This window comes from Bufo bufo, chromosome 7 (assembly GCF_905171765.1).
Source record: "Bufo bufo chromosome 7, aBufBuf1.1, whole genome shotgun sequence".
NCBI lineage: Eukaryota > Metazoa > Chordata > Amphibia > Anura > Bufonidae > Bufo > Bufo bufo.
The window spans coordinates 231981114-232001132 of NC_053395.1; the positions used below are offsets into that span (position 1 = coordinate 231981114).

General features: G+C 47.5%; 1 protein-coding gene across 1 annotated transcript in view; it reads right to left on the minus strand.

Moving 5' to 3' along the window:
* The window catches only part of SEMA5B (semaphorin 5B), a 157514-nt gene that overhangs the window by 106929 nt on the left and 30566 nt on the right, over positions 1-20019 (minus strand). The window contains 1 exon segment of the mRNA XM_040441569.1: positions 772-967. Within this exon segment, the coding sequence (XP_040297503.1) occupies positions 772-916 (145 nt within the window). The 5' untranslated portion in view covers positions 917-967.

Here is a 20019-nt window from a genome sequence, read left to right on the forward strand (position 1 = left end):
GCTCGCTGTGTGGGCAGCGACATTTTACTATAATATTCATTGCTTTTAATCGCGCGCCCGTCCCGCCATCATTTACAGCGCCGTTCGGGCCGCAGTAAATAGAGATACATGGCGGCTCTTCCCATTAAGGCTTGATTGGCCTCATAGTCTGGGCTGAATATTAATGGCCGCCGCGTCCAGTTCTGATGAATTCATTTGTAATCGGAAGATCTCAGAGAACTCGTCAAATTGATCAAATAAATTACTTACGCTAATAATCCGCATCCAAGGTTCATTTACATAAATTCGGATCGGACGGCTGCATTCATTGTACCGCGTGGATATGCTACTATCATAGCGGACCATATTAGTGAGAGGATGAGACTACATGATGAGTCCACTGGGGGGGTCCCTGACACCCCTCTGAGTCTCTGGTCTATTTGCATAAAACATCTTATACTGCAGTCACTTCCAGAGCTGCAGTCACAATTCTGCTGGCTGCAGTGCAATGCATGATGGCAGAGAGGGTATTACTCCATGCCCGGTCTGAGGCACACAGCTCCAGCAATGCACCAGCTGGACCTCGTACAGACACTGAACCAGCAGGGACCTGCAAGAGGACTTGGAAGTATCTCCTTAGAGCTTAAAGCTAACCAGCAGAATTGGGACTGCAGCTCTAGAGGCGACTGGAGTATATGGGCTGCACACACGCGATGAATGGTGTTGAGAGGGGTTACACTATGACTACGGATGGATCACCCCTAACATCTCGTAGTTATTTCCAGAACTCACCCTGGAAGGTAAGTATGGGGTGCTCTCTCTTCAGACATTGCTCCTCCATCTCTGGATAATCCGCTCGGACGGTGAGAGTTCTGCGGTGGAGCAGGAGAACGAAGACGCTCGGAAGCGAGAAGAGGAGCGCCCATAGCCTGGTCATGATGGAGGAACACCGCACGTCTATCTGCCAAGGGATGCTTCGGGGAAAGTCCTGGAAAAAGAAGAAGTGCAAATCATTGTAGGAGAGAAAATCAGGGAGGTAACAATGTAACACATCAATACAGTTGTGTTCAAAATAATAGCAGTGTGTTTAAAAAAAGTGAACAAAGCTCAGAATCCTTCTAATAGCTTCTATCTCCACCCACACAGATGCATTGGGAACACTACACATTCTGTTCCAAATCAAAACATGAAGAAAAATATATCAAATGTGTGTTGTTCCTCTAAAAAAAAATATTTTAAAGTGAATATTAGACTGTTCAAAAAAATAGCAGTGTTCGTCGTCTTCTTTACAAACATTTACTATATAAACTGAGAAATGTCTGAAGCTTTTCTTCCCTCTGAATCCAGTCACTAATACTCAGTTGTATACCCGCTGTCTCTGAGAACTGCTGGACGTCTGTGCTGCTCGGAGTCACCACCTTCGGCCCCTGTGACCAGGTTCTCCAGCCCAGGAGGATCGGACCACATTCCACCGTTCTTCTCTATTTCTCACAGTTCTTCTGCATGTTTGATGTCACCCACAAGTTTTCTATTGGATTAAGACCCGGGGATTGGGCCGGCCGCTCCATAACGTCAGTCTTGTTGATCTGGAGCCAAGATGTTGCCCGTTTACTGATGTGTTTGGGGTCGTTGTCTTGTTGGAACACCCATTTCAAGGGCATCTCCTCTTCAGCATAAGGCAGCATGACCTCTTCCAGTATTCTGATGGATTCAGACTGATCCAAGATCCCTGGTCTGTGATAAACAGGCCCAACACCGTAGTATGAGACACATCCCCATATCATGATGCTTGTCCACCATGCTTTACTGTCTTCACAGTGTACTGGGGCTGAATTCAGTGTTTGGGGGTCGTTTGATAAACTGTCTCCGGCCACAAGACCCAAAAAGAACCATCTCACTTCCATCAGTCCACAGAATGTCTCTTCAGGCCGGTCAATGGGCTCCTTGGCAGATTGTAAGCTCTTCGGCACACGTCTTGTTTCCAGCAGTGGGACTTTGCGGGGGCTTCTTGCAGATCGCTCGGCTTCACATCGGCGTCTTCTCCTTGTAACAGGACTGACAGGGAACTTTACACCTTCTGTGATCTTCCTGGAGCTGATTGTTGGCCGAGTCCTCGCCATTTTGGCTTTTCTTCTATCCATTCGAATGGTAGTTTTTCACTTTCTTCCACGTCTTTCAGGTTTTGGTTGCTATTTTAAAGCATTTGCGATCATTTTAGCTGAGCAGCCGATCATTTTCTGCACTTCTTTATATGTTTTCCCCTCTCCAATTAATGTTTTAATCAAGGTACGCTGTTCTTCTGAACAATGTCTGGAACGACCCATTTTCCTCAGAATTTCAGAGAGAAATGCACTGTAACCGGCAGGTACAACATCTGCTGCCTTCCTTCCTTAAATAAGGGCAATAATTGCCACCTGTTTATCAAAGAATGAATGTCCTCACTCATTGAACTCCACACTGCTATTATTTTGAACATGCCCCTTTCAATAAGTGATTCCATTACACAGAATCAGCAGCATGCGGGTCCTGACTGTTGGGTTTCTATTACTCTACTACACCTGCTAGTAAATTATTTGCCATGTAGAAATATAATTTCTACCAAAAACAGTGATTGATCAGGTTAGTGATGTCTGACTGCTATTATTTTGAACACAACGTTATATGCAGGAAACGATGTAACAGAGCAGTAAATGCAGGAATCAATCTGAGGTCCATTGGCACAAGGTATTAGATAGACCAGGTTCCTTGCTGTGGTGGATGGGCACAAATGATTTAACACCTTATGTTCATTTACTTAGAGAATCCAGCATCAGTTCATACATTGATGTTCACATTGTGCTATTGCGTTGTGTTCGTCTTTTCAGAAAACAAGCTAACAGCGATATATGCAGAAGACAATGTAACAGATTGTACAAAAGGTGGCAATAACATATCACAAAGTGACTGCAGACTAGAAGGATAAATGCAAGACAACAATGTAACCAAGAACAGCAAAGTAACAATGTTACAAAGCGTGACAGACTATGAGAAGTAACATATGGAGTGGACAGATGTAACAATGTAACAAAGAGAATGCTGCCAAATATAGAGAGGTGGTAACAATGTAACAGAGGACAATATGAGGACAGTGTAAAACCCAAAATGTAACACAGCTATGAGAGGTGAGAGAAGACAGATGCAACAGAGAACATAGACATGTAACAATGTAACAGAGAAGATATAGATGTAACAATATAAAAGACAGAGATGTAACAATGTACCCCAGAGAGACACAGGTGGCCTCCATGTAATCCCCTCGGCCTCTGGCTGTACACATATCGCTGAGCTCGGATCTGTGACACATTCCCGTCCAGAGCTCAGAGCCGCCCTCGTGGTCAGGACGCTGAGGGTTAAATCCAGTTCCCCAGTAATTAAAGAGCAAACGTCTAAAATAGAAAATATTCTAAAACTGAAAATGTGAGACGCCCTGAGAGCAGCACCGAGCACACTGCAGACTACAGGTTCATACACCCTGGTCCTGCAAGTCATTGCTGTGGGCCCCAGAATTACCAGGGGCCAATCATAGGACTGAGATATAATATACAAGCTACTCACATCTGGCTGGAGCCTGCAATCTCGTAGGTGGTAACAGGGGCCCAATGAAGCTGTCCCTGTGGGGCCCAGTAATTTGTAATGTAGCTCTACCCCTGCAGTAAGGCAGGACAGTTCAATCTGCAGTCATGGCCGGGGACCACGCCGCCTGGGGGCCACAGTCTGTTGTGCACCACCAAGTCGGACTGGATAATCTGTAGACTGAGAGATGCCTGGGGAACCCGGAAACCCAGCACTGGACCAGGATTCCGGCGCTGATCCCCATCGTGACACGTGATAACGAGCGGCAGGACGAGGGTTCACATTCTTTACCCAGGACTGAACTTTACAGAAGAGCAACTTTCAGCATCTCGACCTTTAACGTTCCCAGAAGAGATGAAGAAGAGGAGCCAAATGTCACCGAGAAGGTGAACATTACCATAGTCTACACAAACACCCCCATCTCTGAGACGGGGGTCCCCAAAACATCACCAGCTACCAGAAAATGTCATTTTACTGGGTTCAAAGAATTTCCACCAAAATAAAAGGTCCCCATAAATCAGCCACGAATCACATCACTGCATACTCAACTCTGCTATTCCTAAGTTACAGGAATGGGGAAAGCTGGGTCTGGAGGTCATCACTCAGCTTTCCCAGGATCCAAAATGGCAAATCTGCATAGTTATGCAGCCAGCCTTATCCAGCAAGTCATTGCTAGGGGCCCGAGTGCACCAGGGGCCACCTACATGACAGGGATATAACAGAGATCTCAGCAATGATACATTATTACTACTGCAGCGACTGCCATTCAATGAAGTGTGGAGGAAAGTATCACTGTAGGACTAGGCTGGAAGTAAGGCTACTGTCACACTAGCGTTTTTCTGCGGTTCCGTCATGGATCTGCAAAAAACGCTTCCGTTACCATAATACAACCGCATGCATCCATCAAGAACGGATCCGGTTGTAGTCTGTCTTCTATAGCCATGACGGATCAGCCATGAACACCATTGAAAGTCAATGGGGGACGGATCCGTTTTCTATTGTGCCAGATTGTGTCAGAGAAAACGGATCCGTCCCCATTGACTTACATTGTGTGCCTGGACGGATCCGTTTGGCTGCAGGCAGCGTTTTGGTGTCTGCCTCCAGAGCGGAACGGAGACGGATCGGAGGCAAACTGAGGCATTCTGAGCGGATCCTTTCCCATTCAGAATGCATTAGGGAAAAACTGATCCGTTTTGGACCGCTGAGCCCTGAACGGATCTCAGAAACGGAAAGCCGAAACGCCAGCGTGAAAGTAGCCAAAGCTGTGGCCCCTCAACCCCCAAAGTGGGCTGTAACGGCGGCTATATTGGCTATCACCCAAAAGAGTTTGACATTCAAGGACAACACCAGGGCCCCAATTGCAGGATGGGGGGGGGGGGGCTTTTTAATTTTTTTTATTTTTTACATTTTAGAGGTAAATGTTTTTTCCGATACGACTTGTATGATTTGTAGACTCTTTGCCGTGAACTAAACCAGAGTTTGCAAGGCAGCGGGGGAGGGGATTTCAGAGGAGAAAATATAAATTGCTGCGCCCCCCACCTACCAGCGCCTCCCGCTCCCCAAATCAGATCTGGATTTTTAGGGCCAATTAATCTGATCTGGTTTCATCAATAAAGCCGCAAGCAGCGGAATTCCTGCACAGGAAGAATACTGATGGTTGCTCCGGCCGCCCAGACTGGATCTGATCAGTATTCGGACCCCCGCACTGGTCTGAGCTGCCCGACACCTACTGACTATAGCAACTATGTAACCAGAAAGATCTCCCCAGGCTCCACCTCCTTGTTGAGGCTCCACCCCCTGGGGGCTCAGTTACTTGGAGTTTATAATCATTTGAGAATGGAAACCAGTTCTTCATCTACCGACTTTCTGATGAGCTTGTGCTTCTACACAGCGGACAATAAGAAGAAGCAGAGCTGCACTGTAAAGTATGGAGGAAGAACTGAGCAGCAGTCTGAGTTTCTGATGACACAGGAGATGATGTCAAGACGACCAAGGGCTCCAACAGACAGTGCAGCTGAGCTGTGGTCAATGATTACAGCTGTGTTTTAATGGAGCAGAGATGCAGTGTACAGCATGAGTGATGGAAAGCAGCAGTCTAATCCTCTAAAGAGACAGGAGGTGGAGTCCAGGCTACTGTAGGTTCTAACAGACAGTGCAGCTGAGCTAGAGGCCCTAGTGGAGCAGAGCTGTAGTGTTAAGCATAGGGGAGGGACAGAGCAGCAGGCTGACCCTTGGATGAGAGAGGTGGAGGAGCTCACAATGCTGAAGTTAAATAGTCTATAGAGGGATGAAGACCCAAATCAGGAGGCAGGAAATTCTGGAGAGAAACTGGTCACACGGTCACCAAAAAAATAAATAAAATAAAGCTCTGCTTATCTTCTACTGACCAAAAGACACACCATGGCTTATACTCCGGCCACATCCAAAGCTGCATTCACAATTCCTCTGGATGCTACATGCGGCATCCTCCACAATGCACCACAAATTGCAGATCTAGAGAAAGTACAAAACCAACAGGGAGGAATAGAAAAAATGACGAGAAACCACTAGAATTGTGACCGCTGTTCTGGATGCGACTAGAGAATAAAACCTGAAGCGATTCAAGATCAGTGGCTGATAAGTACAGCAGGAGATCTGCAAACTGAAGATTACAAGGGGATAATATGCGGCAGGTGCACTTTAAGGATGGCGGCGGCGTGGCTCCATCTTCCATGACATTGACGGCGTGTCCTGGTGGCAGCATCTGCTCTGCAGGGGACAATGAATCGTCTCAGGTGCCGCCACGTTTTCCAGATCACAGACCCGGCTCGTAGCTCTCCCAGGAGCACTTGGCACAGGGAAGCTTTGTTCTGCTTTGTTGCAGAGGACATTTCTCACGTTAATAAGGACGAATTCCCAGCTCAGCAATCGTACAATGTGCAGGGACCCCGGGGGCAGCGAGCAGCCACATATCACCCACAATGCAGCAGGTCTGGTGCCAACAGCAACCATAAAACTCTGCTAGGGATGAAAAATCTGTGCGGCCAGAGTCACAGGGTGTCAATACTTATGCAAAGGCATCAGGTAAATTTTAAGATGGTTTTCAAGAATCTGCTCTGAATACAACAGCGCACAAACTACTAGCCGATTATAACAGTATAATGCTGCGGTGAAAGATCAATGTCATCAATAATGATAAACTATTACTGTCATTAATCACTGACCCATTCAGCTCAACCGGATAATTATAGTTATTAGCGCAAACATTCATCAATAATCCAGACCCTCACTAATCAATCACTGAAAAATCTAATCCTAAAAGTAAAGTCAATGTCTATATACATTACTTATCCTGTATTATACTCCAGAGCTGCACTCACTATTCTGCTGGTGCAGTCACTGTGTACATACATTACTTATCCTGTACTGATCCTGAGTTACATCCTGTATTATACTCCAGAGCTGCACTCACTATTCTGCTGGTGCAGTCACTGTGTACAGACATTACTTATCCTGTACTGATCCGGAGTTACATCCTGTATTATACTCCAGAGCTGCACTCACTATTCTGCTGGTGCAGTCACTGTGCACATACATTACTTATCCTGTACTGATCCTGAGTTACATCCTGTATTATACTCCAGAGCTGCACTCACCATTCTGCTGGTGCAGTCACTGTGCACATACATTACTTATCCTGTACTGATCCTGAGTTACATCCTGTATTATACTCCAGAGCTGCACTCACTATTCTGCTGGTGCAGTCACTGTGCACATACATTACTTATCCTGTACTGATCCTGAGTTACATCCTGTATTATACTCCAGAGCTGCACTCACTATTCTGCTGGTGCAGTCACTGTGCACATACATTACTTATCCTGTACTGATCCTGAGTTACATCCTGTATTATACTCCAGAGCTGCACTCACTATTCTGCTGGTGCAGTCACTGTGTACATACATTACTTATCCTGTACTGATCCTGAGTTACATCCTGTATTATACTCCAGAGCTGCACTCACTATTCTGCTGGTGCAGTCACTGTGTACATACATTACTTATCCTGTACTGATCCTGAGTTACATCCTGTATTATACTCCAGAGCTGCACTCACTATTCTGCTGGTGGAGTCACTGTGTACATACATTACTTATCCTGTACTGATCCTGAGTTACATCCTGTATTATACTCCAGAGCTGCACTCACTATTCTGCTGGTGCAGTCACTGTGTACATACATTACTTATCCTGTACTGACCCTGAGTTACATCCTGTATTATACTCCAGAGCTGCACTCACTATTCTGCTGGTGGAGTCACTGTGTACATACATTACTTATCCTGTACTGATCCTGAGTTACATCCTGTATTATACTCCAGAGCTGCACTCACTATTCTGCTGGTGCAGTCACTGTGTACATACATTACTTATCCTGTACTGATCCTGAGTTACATCCTGTATTATACTCCAGAGCTGCACTCACTATTCTGCTGGTGGAGTCACTGTGTACATACATTACTTATCCTGTACTGATCCTGAGTTACATCCTGTATTATACTCCAGAGCTGCACTCACTATTCTGCTGGTGCAGTCACTGTGTACATACATTACTTATCCTGTACTGACCCTGAGTTACATCCTGTATTATACTCCAGAGCTGCACTCACTATTCTGCTGGTGGAGTCACTGTGTACATACATTACTTATCCTGTACTGATCCTGAGTTACATCCTGTATTATACTCCAGAGCTGCACTCACTATTCTGCTGGTGCAGTCACTGTGTACATACATTACTTATCCTGTACTGATCCTGAGTTACATCCTGTATTATACTCCAGAGCTGCACTCACTATTCTGCTGGTGGAGTCACTGTGTACATACATTACTTATCCTGTACTGATCCTGAGTTACATCCTGTATTATACTCCAGAGCTGCACTCACTATTCTGCTGGTGCAGTCACTGTGTACATACATTACTTATCCTGTACTGACCCTGAGTTACATCCTGTATTATACTCCAGAGCTGCACTCACTATTCTGCTGGTGGAGTCACTGTGTACATACATTACTTATCCTGTACTGATCCTGAGTTACATCCTGTATTATACTCCAGAGCTGCACTCACTATTCTGCTGGTGTAGTCACTGTGTACATATATTACTTATCCTGTACTGACCCTGAGTTACATCCTGTATTATACTCCAGAGCTGCACTCACTATTCTGCTGGTGGAGTCACTGTGTACATACATTACTTATCCTGTACTGATCCTGAGTTACATCCTGTATTATACTCCAGAGCTGCACTCACTGTTCTGCTGGTGCAGTCACTGTGTACATACATTACTTATCCTGTACTGACCCTGAGTTACATCCTGTATTATACTCCAGAGCTGCACTCACTATTCTGCTGGTGGAGTCACTGTGTACATACATTACTTATCCTGTACTGATCCTGAGTTACATCCTGTATTATACTCCAGAGCTGCACTCACTATTCTGCTGGTGTAGTCACTGTGTACATACATTACTTATCCTGTACTGATCCTGAGTTACATCCTGTATTATACTCCAGAGCTGCACTCACTGTTCTGCTGGTGCAGTCACTGTGTACATACATTACTTATCCTGTACTGATCCTGAGTTACATCCTGCATTATACTCCAGAGCTGCACTCACTATTCTGCTGGTGCAGTCACTGTGTACATACATTACTTATCCTGTACTGATCCTGAGTTACATCCTGTATTATACTCCAGAGCTGCACTCACTATTCTGCTGGTGCAGTCACTGTGTACATACATTACTTATCCTGTACTGATCCTGAGTTTTACAGCAAGACACGGAGGCTTCCTATTGCTTTCTCCTTCTTTACTTCCACCAATAGCAGCAAAGGAGAAATTAACATAATCAAAACAATAAAGGACCCTCCCCTGACAGTTCCTATAATAAGCAGTGTCCTCTTTATATCTTCCTCTTTCTTTGCTGCTCCACCAAGCTAAGTTATTTATATTCGATTATGTGATTTAGATTTGGAAGCCATTATGTCTTTGCATGGTGTTTTAATACTTGCCTAGTATATATATACTGTTCTGACCTCTTACAGGGTCCCCCTTTTCCCTTCATTTGGAGATTTTCTCACAGTACTACTGTATCCCCCATACACCTATTGCGGCCTTCATCTGGGGGTCGTCCCCCCCTCCCTCTCTTTCCCCTCTGCCTGACTTCATCGGCGGTTTTATCCCCTGTTTAATCCTTTCCTTTCTTGGGGTGTGTTCTTTGACCCCCCTCCTCTCCCCCTACCTTCGTCGCCGCTCTGATTCCTCCCCACCTGGTCCCCGGCGGCATAGGTTCTCGGCGGCATATTTCTGTTGCTTCCCGCGGCTCCGAGATCTCGCGAGATCTCGGCGGCCATCTTGGGTGCTCCCGCCCGTCCTCTCGCGGGATTCCGGAGCATTCACCAGTGCCTTGCTGCTCCACTCGGCTCCGGATCGGCTCCTGCTACACTGCGGCGCTTGGGGTGATTAACCCCTGCTTAGGTTAGTTTTCTGCCACAGATTAGGCACCATTAGACTAGGTTCCCCATCGGTTACTCTGCACTTAGATTTTATCTCTAAATAAACGAGATCATGTCCTCTGACCGCTCTCCCTCTGGGCCTAATCCCCCCCCACCCACTGGGGACCCCAGCTTGCCAGCCATGAGTGCACAGGCCCTGGAGCTACAACGCTCAGTGTCTAGTGCCATTGTAGAGGCCATGGGCTCCATGTCCTCAATGATCTCTCAGACCATATCTCAGGCCTTGTCTGCCCATGCCCCTGGTCCCTCTACTCAGTTGCCTGTACTTACTAACCCGCAGCCTACCATTGAACCTCCTGCCCAGGAGACATTGACTGGTGTGATCCAAGCCACCCATGATAGCGCGCTTAGATCGCGCAAAAGAGCCTTACCGCGCCAGGCAGAAAGGGCGCGAACGTGGAAATGTGCTAGAGCACAAACTGATGACATAGATTCTGATAATGAATCTGACATGGAGGCTTACGCGGAGACAAGTGACCACTCTGATGGGGAGTTGGAGATGGAACCTGAGTTTCCAAGCACCTCAGGCCCTAGGCCTTCCACATCTGGGTCCGTGGGTGCATCCACCACCTCCCCTAACACGGCTTCTACCCTGGTGGATCCTTCTGGCAACCCACTATTTGACCCTGATGCCCTCCACCACCCTAGGTCGGCGGAGTGGATGCCGGTAGCTCATGTGAGCGACTACCTGGAGCATTGGGTGCGTCGTCCTCTCAGCAAAGAGGCGCGCAGCAAGCTCCGTGCGGAATGCCCTAGACCATTAATCCCAAACAAGGTCTGTGAAACGCCATCTGTGGATCAAAAGATGACGCAGTTTTTGGCTAAAACCGGCTGGAATCCCCGTAAAGGGTTAGATTCCGCAATTAAGAGCTGCCAGGACAAGCTCCTCGACATTTTTGGCCCCCTCGCCAAAATCTTTGATATGGCCGAATCGGCCAGAGTGGACGGCTCTCCGATTGACCCGGAGGAGCTTACTGGCTGGATACAAAGAGCCATTTGCATTGCGGGCAGCACCAACTCCTCCCTGTCCATTGAAAGGCGTAAAGCCATTCTTTTTAAAATTGACCCAAAATTGGCCAACCTGGCACTCACTGAGACAGGGAAGGATGCTCAGGGTCAACTGTTCGGGGATTCCTTCATCAAGGACCTCAGCAGGTACGTTGGAGCATTTACCGCATTGGACAAGGCCCAGTCCTCCATGAAAAGGGTATTTCAGGGACGGGTCTCCACTAGGGCCGGCAGTAGTAGGGGCCGTCTGTCCGGCCGCTCCAGTTATCAAGCCCGCAGCTCGGGCAGAGGCTCCTTCAGCCAGAGACCTCCTTTCCAGGACCAAAGGAATCCTCCCTCGTTCTTCCCGGCCAGAGGCGGCCAATGGCGTTCCAGGTCGGTTAGAGGAAATCCGAACTACAGAAAATCTTTCGGTAAGTCTTTCCCCAGTGGGGACTTCTTTCACTCCCTGTGTAGGGGGCAGACTCCGTCTATGTTCCCACGTTTAGTCCAACATCACATCAGATCCATGGGTGCTGAACACTGTGCAGGGGTTCCACATAGAACTTACAGGTTCGCCAGATCTCGTCCTTTCACCCCCTCCCCTGGCACTACCAGACAGGGAGCTAGTGGACGTAGAACTTTTTTCCCTCTTGCACAAGGATGCGATAGAAAGGGCCCCTCCTACCCAGAGGGGCGTTCTCAGCCACATTTTTCTAGTTCAGAAAAAAGGGGGACAATTTCGTCCAGTCATAAATCTCCGTGCCCTGAACTCTGTGGTGCGCTACCGCCACTTCAAGATGGAGGGGATTCACCTCCTTCGGGACTTGCTGATTCCGGGGGACTGGATGGTGAAGCTGGATCTCAAAGATGCCTATCTGACGGTCCCGATTGCCTCCTCCTCCAGGGATCTTCTGCGCTTCCTGTGGAAGGGCGAAGTGTGGCGCTTCACTTGCCTACCGTTCGGTCTTTCCTCAGCGCCTTGGTGCTTCACCAAGTTACTGCGCCCAGTCATGGCCTGGCTGCGGAGCCGTGGGGTTCGTCTTGTCATATACCTGGACGACATCCTCATTATGCACCAATGTCAGTCGTCTCTGCTACAACACCTCCAGTGGACCTCGGATCTTCTGACGGGTCTGGGTTTTCTACTCAATCTCGAGAAATCCTGCCTCACACCGACTCGACGTATGGAGTTTCTGGGCTTCACGGTGGACTCTGTCGCGGAATCTCTCAGTCTTCCTGCAGAGAAATTGCGGACGATACGCAAGGAGTTGAGACATGCTCTCTCAACTCCCTCCCTATCCCTACACCACCTGGCTCGCATCATTGGGCTACTAGCCTCCTCTATCCAGGCAGTCTTCCCCGCTCCGCTCCATTATCGGGCTTTACAGCGCCTGAAGATAGCCCACCTCCGTGCCGGGGCCTCGTTTGCAGACGCGGTGATTCTGGATCAGGAAGCTCAGGAGGAACTTCGTTGGTGGTTGAGCAATTTGGAAGCCTGGAACGGCAGAGCAATCTTCGGATTCCAACCGGAATTCACGGTAGAGTCGGACGCGAGTCTCCAAGGCTGGGGTGCCCACTGCGAGGGTATCTCCACTGGGGGTCGATGGTCGGAGTCCGAGACCCATCTTCACATCAACGCTCTGGAACTTCTAGCGGGTTCGTTTGCCATCAGGAGTTTCACCAAGGGCATAGCTCATACATGCATCCGTCTAAGCATGGACAATGTGTCGGTGGTCCGATACGTCAATCACCTAGGCGGCACTCAATCGGCCACCTTAGCCCGACTGGCGAAGGAGTTCTGGTCCTACTGTCTGTCCAGGGACATCATGATTCAAGCGGAGTACCTGCAGGGTCTTCACAACTACAAAGCGGATCGGAGTTCCCGATGCTTCACGGACGGCAGCGACTGGAGGCTGAATCCGGATATGTTCTCCACAATCTCGGACATCTGGGGTCCTTGCTCCATAGACCTTTTTGCCTCCCGGCTCAATACTCACCTGCCCAGGTTCTTCAGCTGGCGGCCGGACCCGGAAGCAGAAGCGGTGGATGCGTTTCTACAGGACTGGTCCTCAGCCCTACATTACGCGTTTCCACCGTTTGCCATGATTCCGAGGATGTTGCTACAGACTCGGCGTCAGGTGGCGGAACTGGTGGTGGTGATTCCCTTCTGGGGATCTCAAGCCTGGTACCCGATCCTCCTAGAACTCCTGGTCGATGTACCTCTCCTACTCCCGACGTGGACGGATCTCCTCCAGGACCCTCTGGGTGCCCCACATCCCCTGCTGGTCGAAGGCTCCCTTCAACTTCTTGCGTGCCGAATCTCAGGACTCCAGGAGAGGTCGAGGGAATTTCGGAGGCAACTAGACGCCTCCTGGACAACGCTTGGGCTCCCGGCACCCGAAAATCTTACCGGGCAGCTTGGGGATCTTGGGTTAGCTGGTGCATGGAACGGGACCTGGATCCCGTTTCGGCATCTGTAACCCATTTATTGCAATTCCTGACATCTCTTTTTGAAGCAGGGAAAGCTTATCGGACCATCAATTTGTTCCGTTCTGCGATTTCCTCGACTCATCAGGGATTTGATGGCGTTCCTGCTGGTCAACACCCTTTGGTGTCTCGTCTTTTACGTGGCTCACGCTTGGCTCGGCCTCCTCGGCCACGTTTCACCACTACGTGGGATGTTTCCCTGGTCCTGTCTTTCCTCTCTTCCTGGCCCGACAACGCGGCTCTTTCCCTCCGTCAACTGTCGGCCAAGTTGCTGACCCTTTTTTGCCTGATTTCCTGTAAGAGGGTCTCTGATGTCAGGGCTCTGGATCATGATGCCAGATCCTTTACTCCCGAGGGTGTTACTTTTAACATCACGCGGCGCACCAAGACCAATATTCGGTCTGTGTCCTATCCCGGTTTTCCGTCTTCTCCGGCGCTCTGTCCTGTAGCTTGTCTACGGGAATATGAGTTGCGCACTCGGTCTCACCGGTCTGCGGACATTCCGCAGCTTTTCCTCTCTATTCGCCATCCCTTTGGCCCGGTTACCAGTCCCACTTTGGCGCGTTGGATGAAGGGGGTCATGTCCCTTTCCGGGATTGATACGACGATCTTTACCGCTCACTCGGCCAGGGGCGCGGCTGCCACTGCCCTGGCTGTTTCGGGGGCTCGTTTGGAGGACATTCTGCGTCTGGCTGACTGGTCTAGGGCCACGACGTTCACAGAGTTTTATTTCCGTCCTCCCCCTCATGTGTTTTCAGCTATTATTGAGCAGCTTTGAACTTGCAATACGAAGCCTCCGTGTCTTGCTGTAAAACTTAATGATTTTCCTATTTCATGACGTAAAGTCATAGTTTTATTAAAGACACGGAGGAGAGTATTGCCCGCCCTAGGTTTCTCCTGCCCCCCCTATTATTATTACTGTTATGGTATTATTATTGACTATTACACTGTCTCTGTTGTTATTTATGAGGTTTTACCGTTAAGATTTATTATGGTTCTGTTTCAGCGACCTTTTTAATGTACGACCGTTATAGGGTCGAGATTGCGTATTTGTACCCATGTGTTTACACTGGCTATATTATTTGTTCTGTTTCAGGTTGAAAACTCCTTGGCAGATGGAATTCCGTGTTGTTCCAGGTTTCCTGAGATGTTAGCCATGTTGGCTTGGGTTCTTCAGTTGGAGGGACCAGAAGGGTCGGTGTCGGAACCAGTTCCAGTTCGGTTCGTTTTCGGTTATGGTTTGGCGGTTGGTGTCGTGGATTCAAAAAAAGAGGAAGATATAAAGAGGACACTGCTTATTATAGGATCTGTTAGGGGAGGATCCTTTATTGTTTTGATTATGTTAATTTCTCCTTTACTGCTATTGGTGGAAGTAAAGAAGGAGTAAGCAATACTCGCCTCCGTGTCTTTAATAAAACTATGACTTTACGTCATGAAATAGGAAAATCATTAAGTTACATCCTGTATTATACTCCAGAGCTGCACTCAATATTCTGCTGATGCAGTCACTGTGTACATACATTACTTATCCTGTACTGATCCTGAGTTACATCCTGTATTATCCTCCAGAGCTGCACTCACTATTCTGCTGGGGCAGTCACTGTGTACATACATTACTTATCCTGTACTGATCCTGAGTTACATCCTGTATTATACTCCAGAGCTGCACTCACTATTCTGCTGGTGGAGTCACTGTGTACATACATTACTTATCCTGTACTGATCCTGAGTTACATCCTGTATTATACTCCAGAGCTGCACTCACTATTCTGCTGGTGCAGTCACTGTGTACATACATTACTTATCCTGTACTGATCCTGAGTTACATCCTGTATTATACTCCAGAGCTGCACTCACTATTCTGCTGGTGCAGTCACTGTGTACATACATTACTTATCCTGTACTGATCCTGAGTTATATCCTGTATTATACTCCAGAGCTGCACTCACTATTCTGCTGGTGCAGTCACTGTGTACATACATTACTTATTCTGTACTGATCCAGAGTTACATCCTGTGTTATACTCCAGAGCTGCACTCACTATTCTGCTGGTGGAGTCACTGTGTACATACATTACTTATCCTGTACTGATCCTGAGTTATATCCTGTATTATACTCCAGAGCTGCGCTCACTATTCTGCTGGTGGAGTCACTGTGTACATACATTACTTATCCTGTACTGATCCTGAGTTACATCCTGTATTATACTCCAGAGCTGCACTCACTATTCTGCTGGTGCAGTCACTGTGTACATACATTACTTATCCTGTACTGATCCTGAGTTACATCCTGTATTATACTCCAGAGCTGCACTCACTATTCTGCTGGTGCAGTCACTGTGTACATACATTACTTATCCTGTACTGATCCTGAGTTACATCCTGTATTATACTCCAGAGCTGCACTCACTATTCTGCTGGTGCAGTCACTGTGTACATACATTACTTATCCTGTACTGATCCTGAGTTGCATCCTGTATTATACTCCAGAGCTGCACTCACTATTCTGCTGGTGCAGTCACTGTGTACATACATTACTTATCCTGTACTGATCCTGAGTTACATCCTGTATTATACTCCAGAGCTGCACTCAATATTCTGCTGGTGCAGTCACTGTGTACATACATTACTTATCCTGTACTGATCCTGAGTTACATCCTGCATTATACTCCAGAGCTGCACTCTCTATTCTGCTGGTGCAGTCACTGTGTACATACATTACTTATCCTGTACTGATCCTGAGTTGCATCCTGTATTATACTCCAGAGCTGCACTCACTATTCTGCTGGTGCAGTCACTGTGTACATACATTACTTATCCTGTACTGATCCTGAGTTACATCCTGTATTCTACTCCAGAGCTGCACTCACTATTCTGCTGGTGGTCACAGAGTACATCCTCCAGCTTTTCCAGAACTTTTATCAGAATAATGTGTAATCCCCGGCGAAGTAGCCACTCAGTCACAAGTAATGAAGCCCGATTCCTGCAGAGCAGAACTCTCTGCAACTTTCCAATAGAAACTGTGTCCCAATGCAGTCACCATCCGGCCGCCATGGTTGCTGCGGTTGTTGCGCCGTGTTTCACTTTCATGTCCCTGTAAGGCGCTGTCAATAAGCGCCGCTCTCCGCCTCTCAGTTCATCCGTCTCTATTAAATCTATAATGTCAATAAATACGGAGATTAAAGAGGCGGGAAATAAATAAATAACGGTGTGAAGAGAATCGGGAGCGGACGTCGATTTCTGCAGCGCCGCGCACCGTGTGGTCACAATAGACAATCTATACTGCAGATAATAACCCTGACTGACAGCTCCCCGATCATCATCACCCGGCCGTCAGGCGGTGCACATACAATACGCCGCGCAGGAAGACCATGCCCGGACACCCATGACAATGTACAGTCAGTGACTGCTTTCTGCCGGTGTATCACGATCATTGTGTCTCTCACCGGCACAGAAAATCGGTGGCCAATCAATGCAAGAAACCGATGACACGATCAATCCGCCTACTTTACAGCCCGCAATCTACAAGGGACGGATCAATTCAGCAATTATTCTCATCAATTTGATAAACTGGAGAAATAGTATACGTCAGGTCCATCCACCAGCGACAATTAAACCCAGTCGGATCGCACCAATCAATGATTGATGAATCACCTTCTCTATTTATTAACAGATTACATCCTGTCCGCCATTACTATCAATAATCCAATCAAAATGAAGCAACATTGTAAATTGCCTGAAGTTCAGTGAACACAGCTTGTATCCAGAGTAAGGCGTCTCCACGGATACAGACTACAAACAAATCCTGCGCAGTCTGGAATATCATTCATGTGTTACATCCAAGGCCACAATCCCATCATCATCAGCCTGGAACAATGTATGGACAACATCAGCAGAACAGTGAGTGCAGCTCTGGAGTATAACACAGGATGTAACTCAGGATCAGTACAGGATAAGTAATGTATGTACACAGTGACTGCACCAGCAGAATAGTGAGTGCAGCTCTGGAGTGTAATACAGGATGTAACTCAGGATCAGTACAGGATAAGTAATGTATGTACACAGTGACTGCACCAGCAGAATAGTGAGTGCAGCTCTGGAGTATAATACAGGATGTAACTCGGGATCAGTACAGGATAAGTAATGTATGTACACAGTGACTGCACCAGCAGAATAGTGAGCGCAGCTCTGGGGTATAATACAGGATGTAACTCAGGATCAGTACAGGATAAGTAATGTATGTACACAGTGACTGCACCAGCAGAATAGTGAGTGCAGCTCTGGAGGATAATACAGGATGTAACTCAGGATCAGTACAGGATAAGTAATGTATGTACACAGTGACTGCACCAGCAGAATAGTGAGTGCAGCTCTGGAGTATAATACAGGGTGTAACTCAGGATCAGTACAGAGTAAGTAATGTCTGTACACAGTGACTGCACCAGCAGAATAGTGAGTGCAGCTCTGGAGTATAATACAGGATGTAACTCAGGATCAGTACAGGATTAGTAATGTATGTACACAGTGACTGCACCAGCAGAATAGTGAGTGCGGCTCTGGAGTATAACAGGATGTAATGGAGATTGATTCCCACGGTATTCTGTATGATGTGGCGGACATCCCACGTATTCGGGGCAGTTATTTATTACATTCCGGTTGATTATTTATTTGTAAACAGGAAATGAAGACAAAATAATCTCAATAAAAATCTAAATACAAAAAACAAACATACAAGATCGGTGAAGTGATTCCAGCTCTTCTGCCGCCAGATGACATGTGAGCAGCGTCCTCATATGGTGAACACTTGTCTGAGTTCGGCTCCCAGAATCCTCCGCAGGCGCGGCAAAGGGCCCGGGTTTAATGGATGATATAAATTATAGATGTTCCCCCCCCCCTCTCTGCAATAGCCCATAGAGACACAGGCAAGACCCTCGGATAAAGGGAAAACGTGAGGATGGGGGGGTTGTGGTTTATAAGATGTTAATAAAACAAATAAACTCAGTCCCTGCCCCTCCCCCGGCAGCGCCCACACAGCATTCTGCGGATATGGAAACTTTAAGGGGGGGACACAAGGAGGTTTATATTAGTCTAATTAGTGGAAATTATACCCGAGAACACGGCTCACATTGCTTGAATTTATTTTACGGCTGGTTAGAAAACCCCCTCTGGCTGCGCCCCCATGACAACACTTCCTGCCAACATTATTGCAGTAACCCCGGGCCTGGGAACAGCCAATCACCAGGGTCCTTTCAACTCCAAAACAATGGAGCGCTGGCTGCTGATTGGCTGCTCTGGGGTTCCTGTGATAACACTGCTGGAGCACAGGAGCTTCCAGGAAGCACCATCATAGGGACAGGCCTGGAATCTCTGCTCATAGATCCACCACAGGTCACCCAGCTTTCCCAGGACCAGACCAGATATTTCCCGGTTTATTATAATTTTAGGGATTCCGTTGGCTGTGATCTATGATGTTGATCTCGATCAGCGGCGCCCTGTGACCAGGGAACGAGCGGCTCTTCAATAATTCAGCACCGAGGACGCCGGGAAATGCCATTTGTAAATAACAATAAATACGGCACAATGTCGGAGAGCGTCGTCCCAGCGCAGCGCCGGCGCATAAATCTTTCGCAGCAAGTTGCTTTCAACTACTTTGGCGCAGAACACAAAACAGCAAACGCGATGGTGCGGCCGGATATAATTTCTTCAGATCCGCAGGTTAACGTAACCGCACTGGATGACATTTAAAGGGGCGGGACATAATTAACCACCAGAAGGTCTTCATTCCGGCATATAGCCCAGGCAGCGCAGAGTTAATTTACCTGATTGACAGTTCATTGATTAAACGTTAATTTTCCAGGCCGCCATTTACTTATATTGGCAATACAATAAAATTACCGCCACATTAACGGTGAAAACAACCTCAGGGTAAAACAAAGATAATTATGTTATTCAGTACGAGCGAGACGAGGACGCTGGCGGTGGCGGCTGCGCTCTGTCTGCTCTCACTCATCCTCAGCCAACAATTTAAGGGTCTGTGAAACTGTGGCCACATGTGAGCGGGTCCGGTGGTCACCTTCTGGAGGCGGAGGGGCTTAGTAATGATATTTTTAGTAAATAGCTGATCATAATAAACTGACAGCAAGCAGAGATCTTAAATTAATAAAGAAATGACAAAACTTCACAATCCCATTGACCCCCTAAAAATGAACCCTTTATGTGTCTTTTCCCATGATGCATCAGTTCAGCTGCTGCCTTCGAAATCTTCCTGAGGAGGATGAAGGTGAGAGGTGGAGTCTGACACCCATGTGCTGGAGTGGGACAATGGTTGTCACGGAGATAAAAGCCTCAAGTTGTTACAATGTATAAACCAAACTGTAACAGACCCTGCAGGGGAG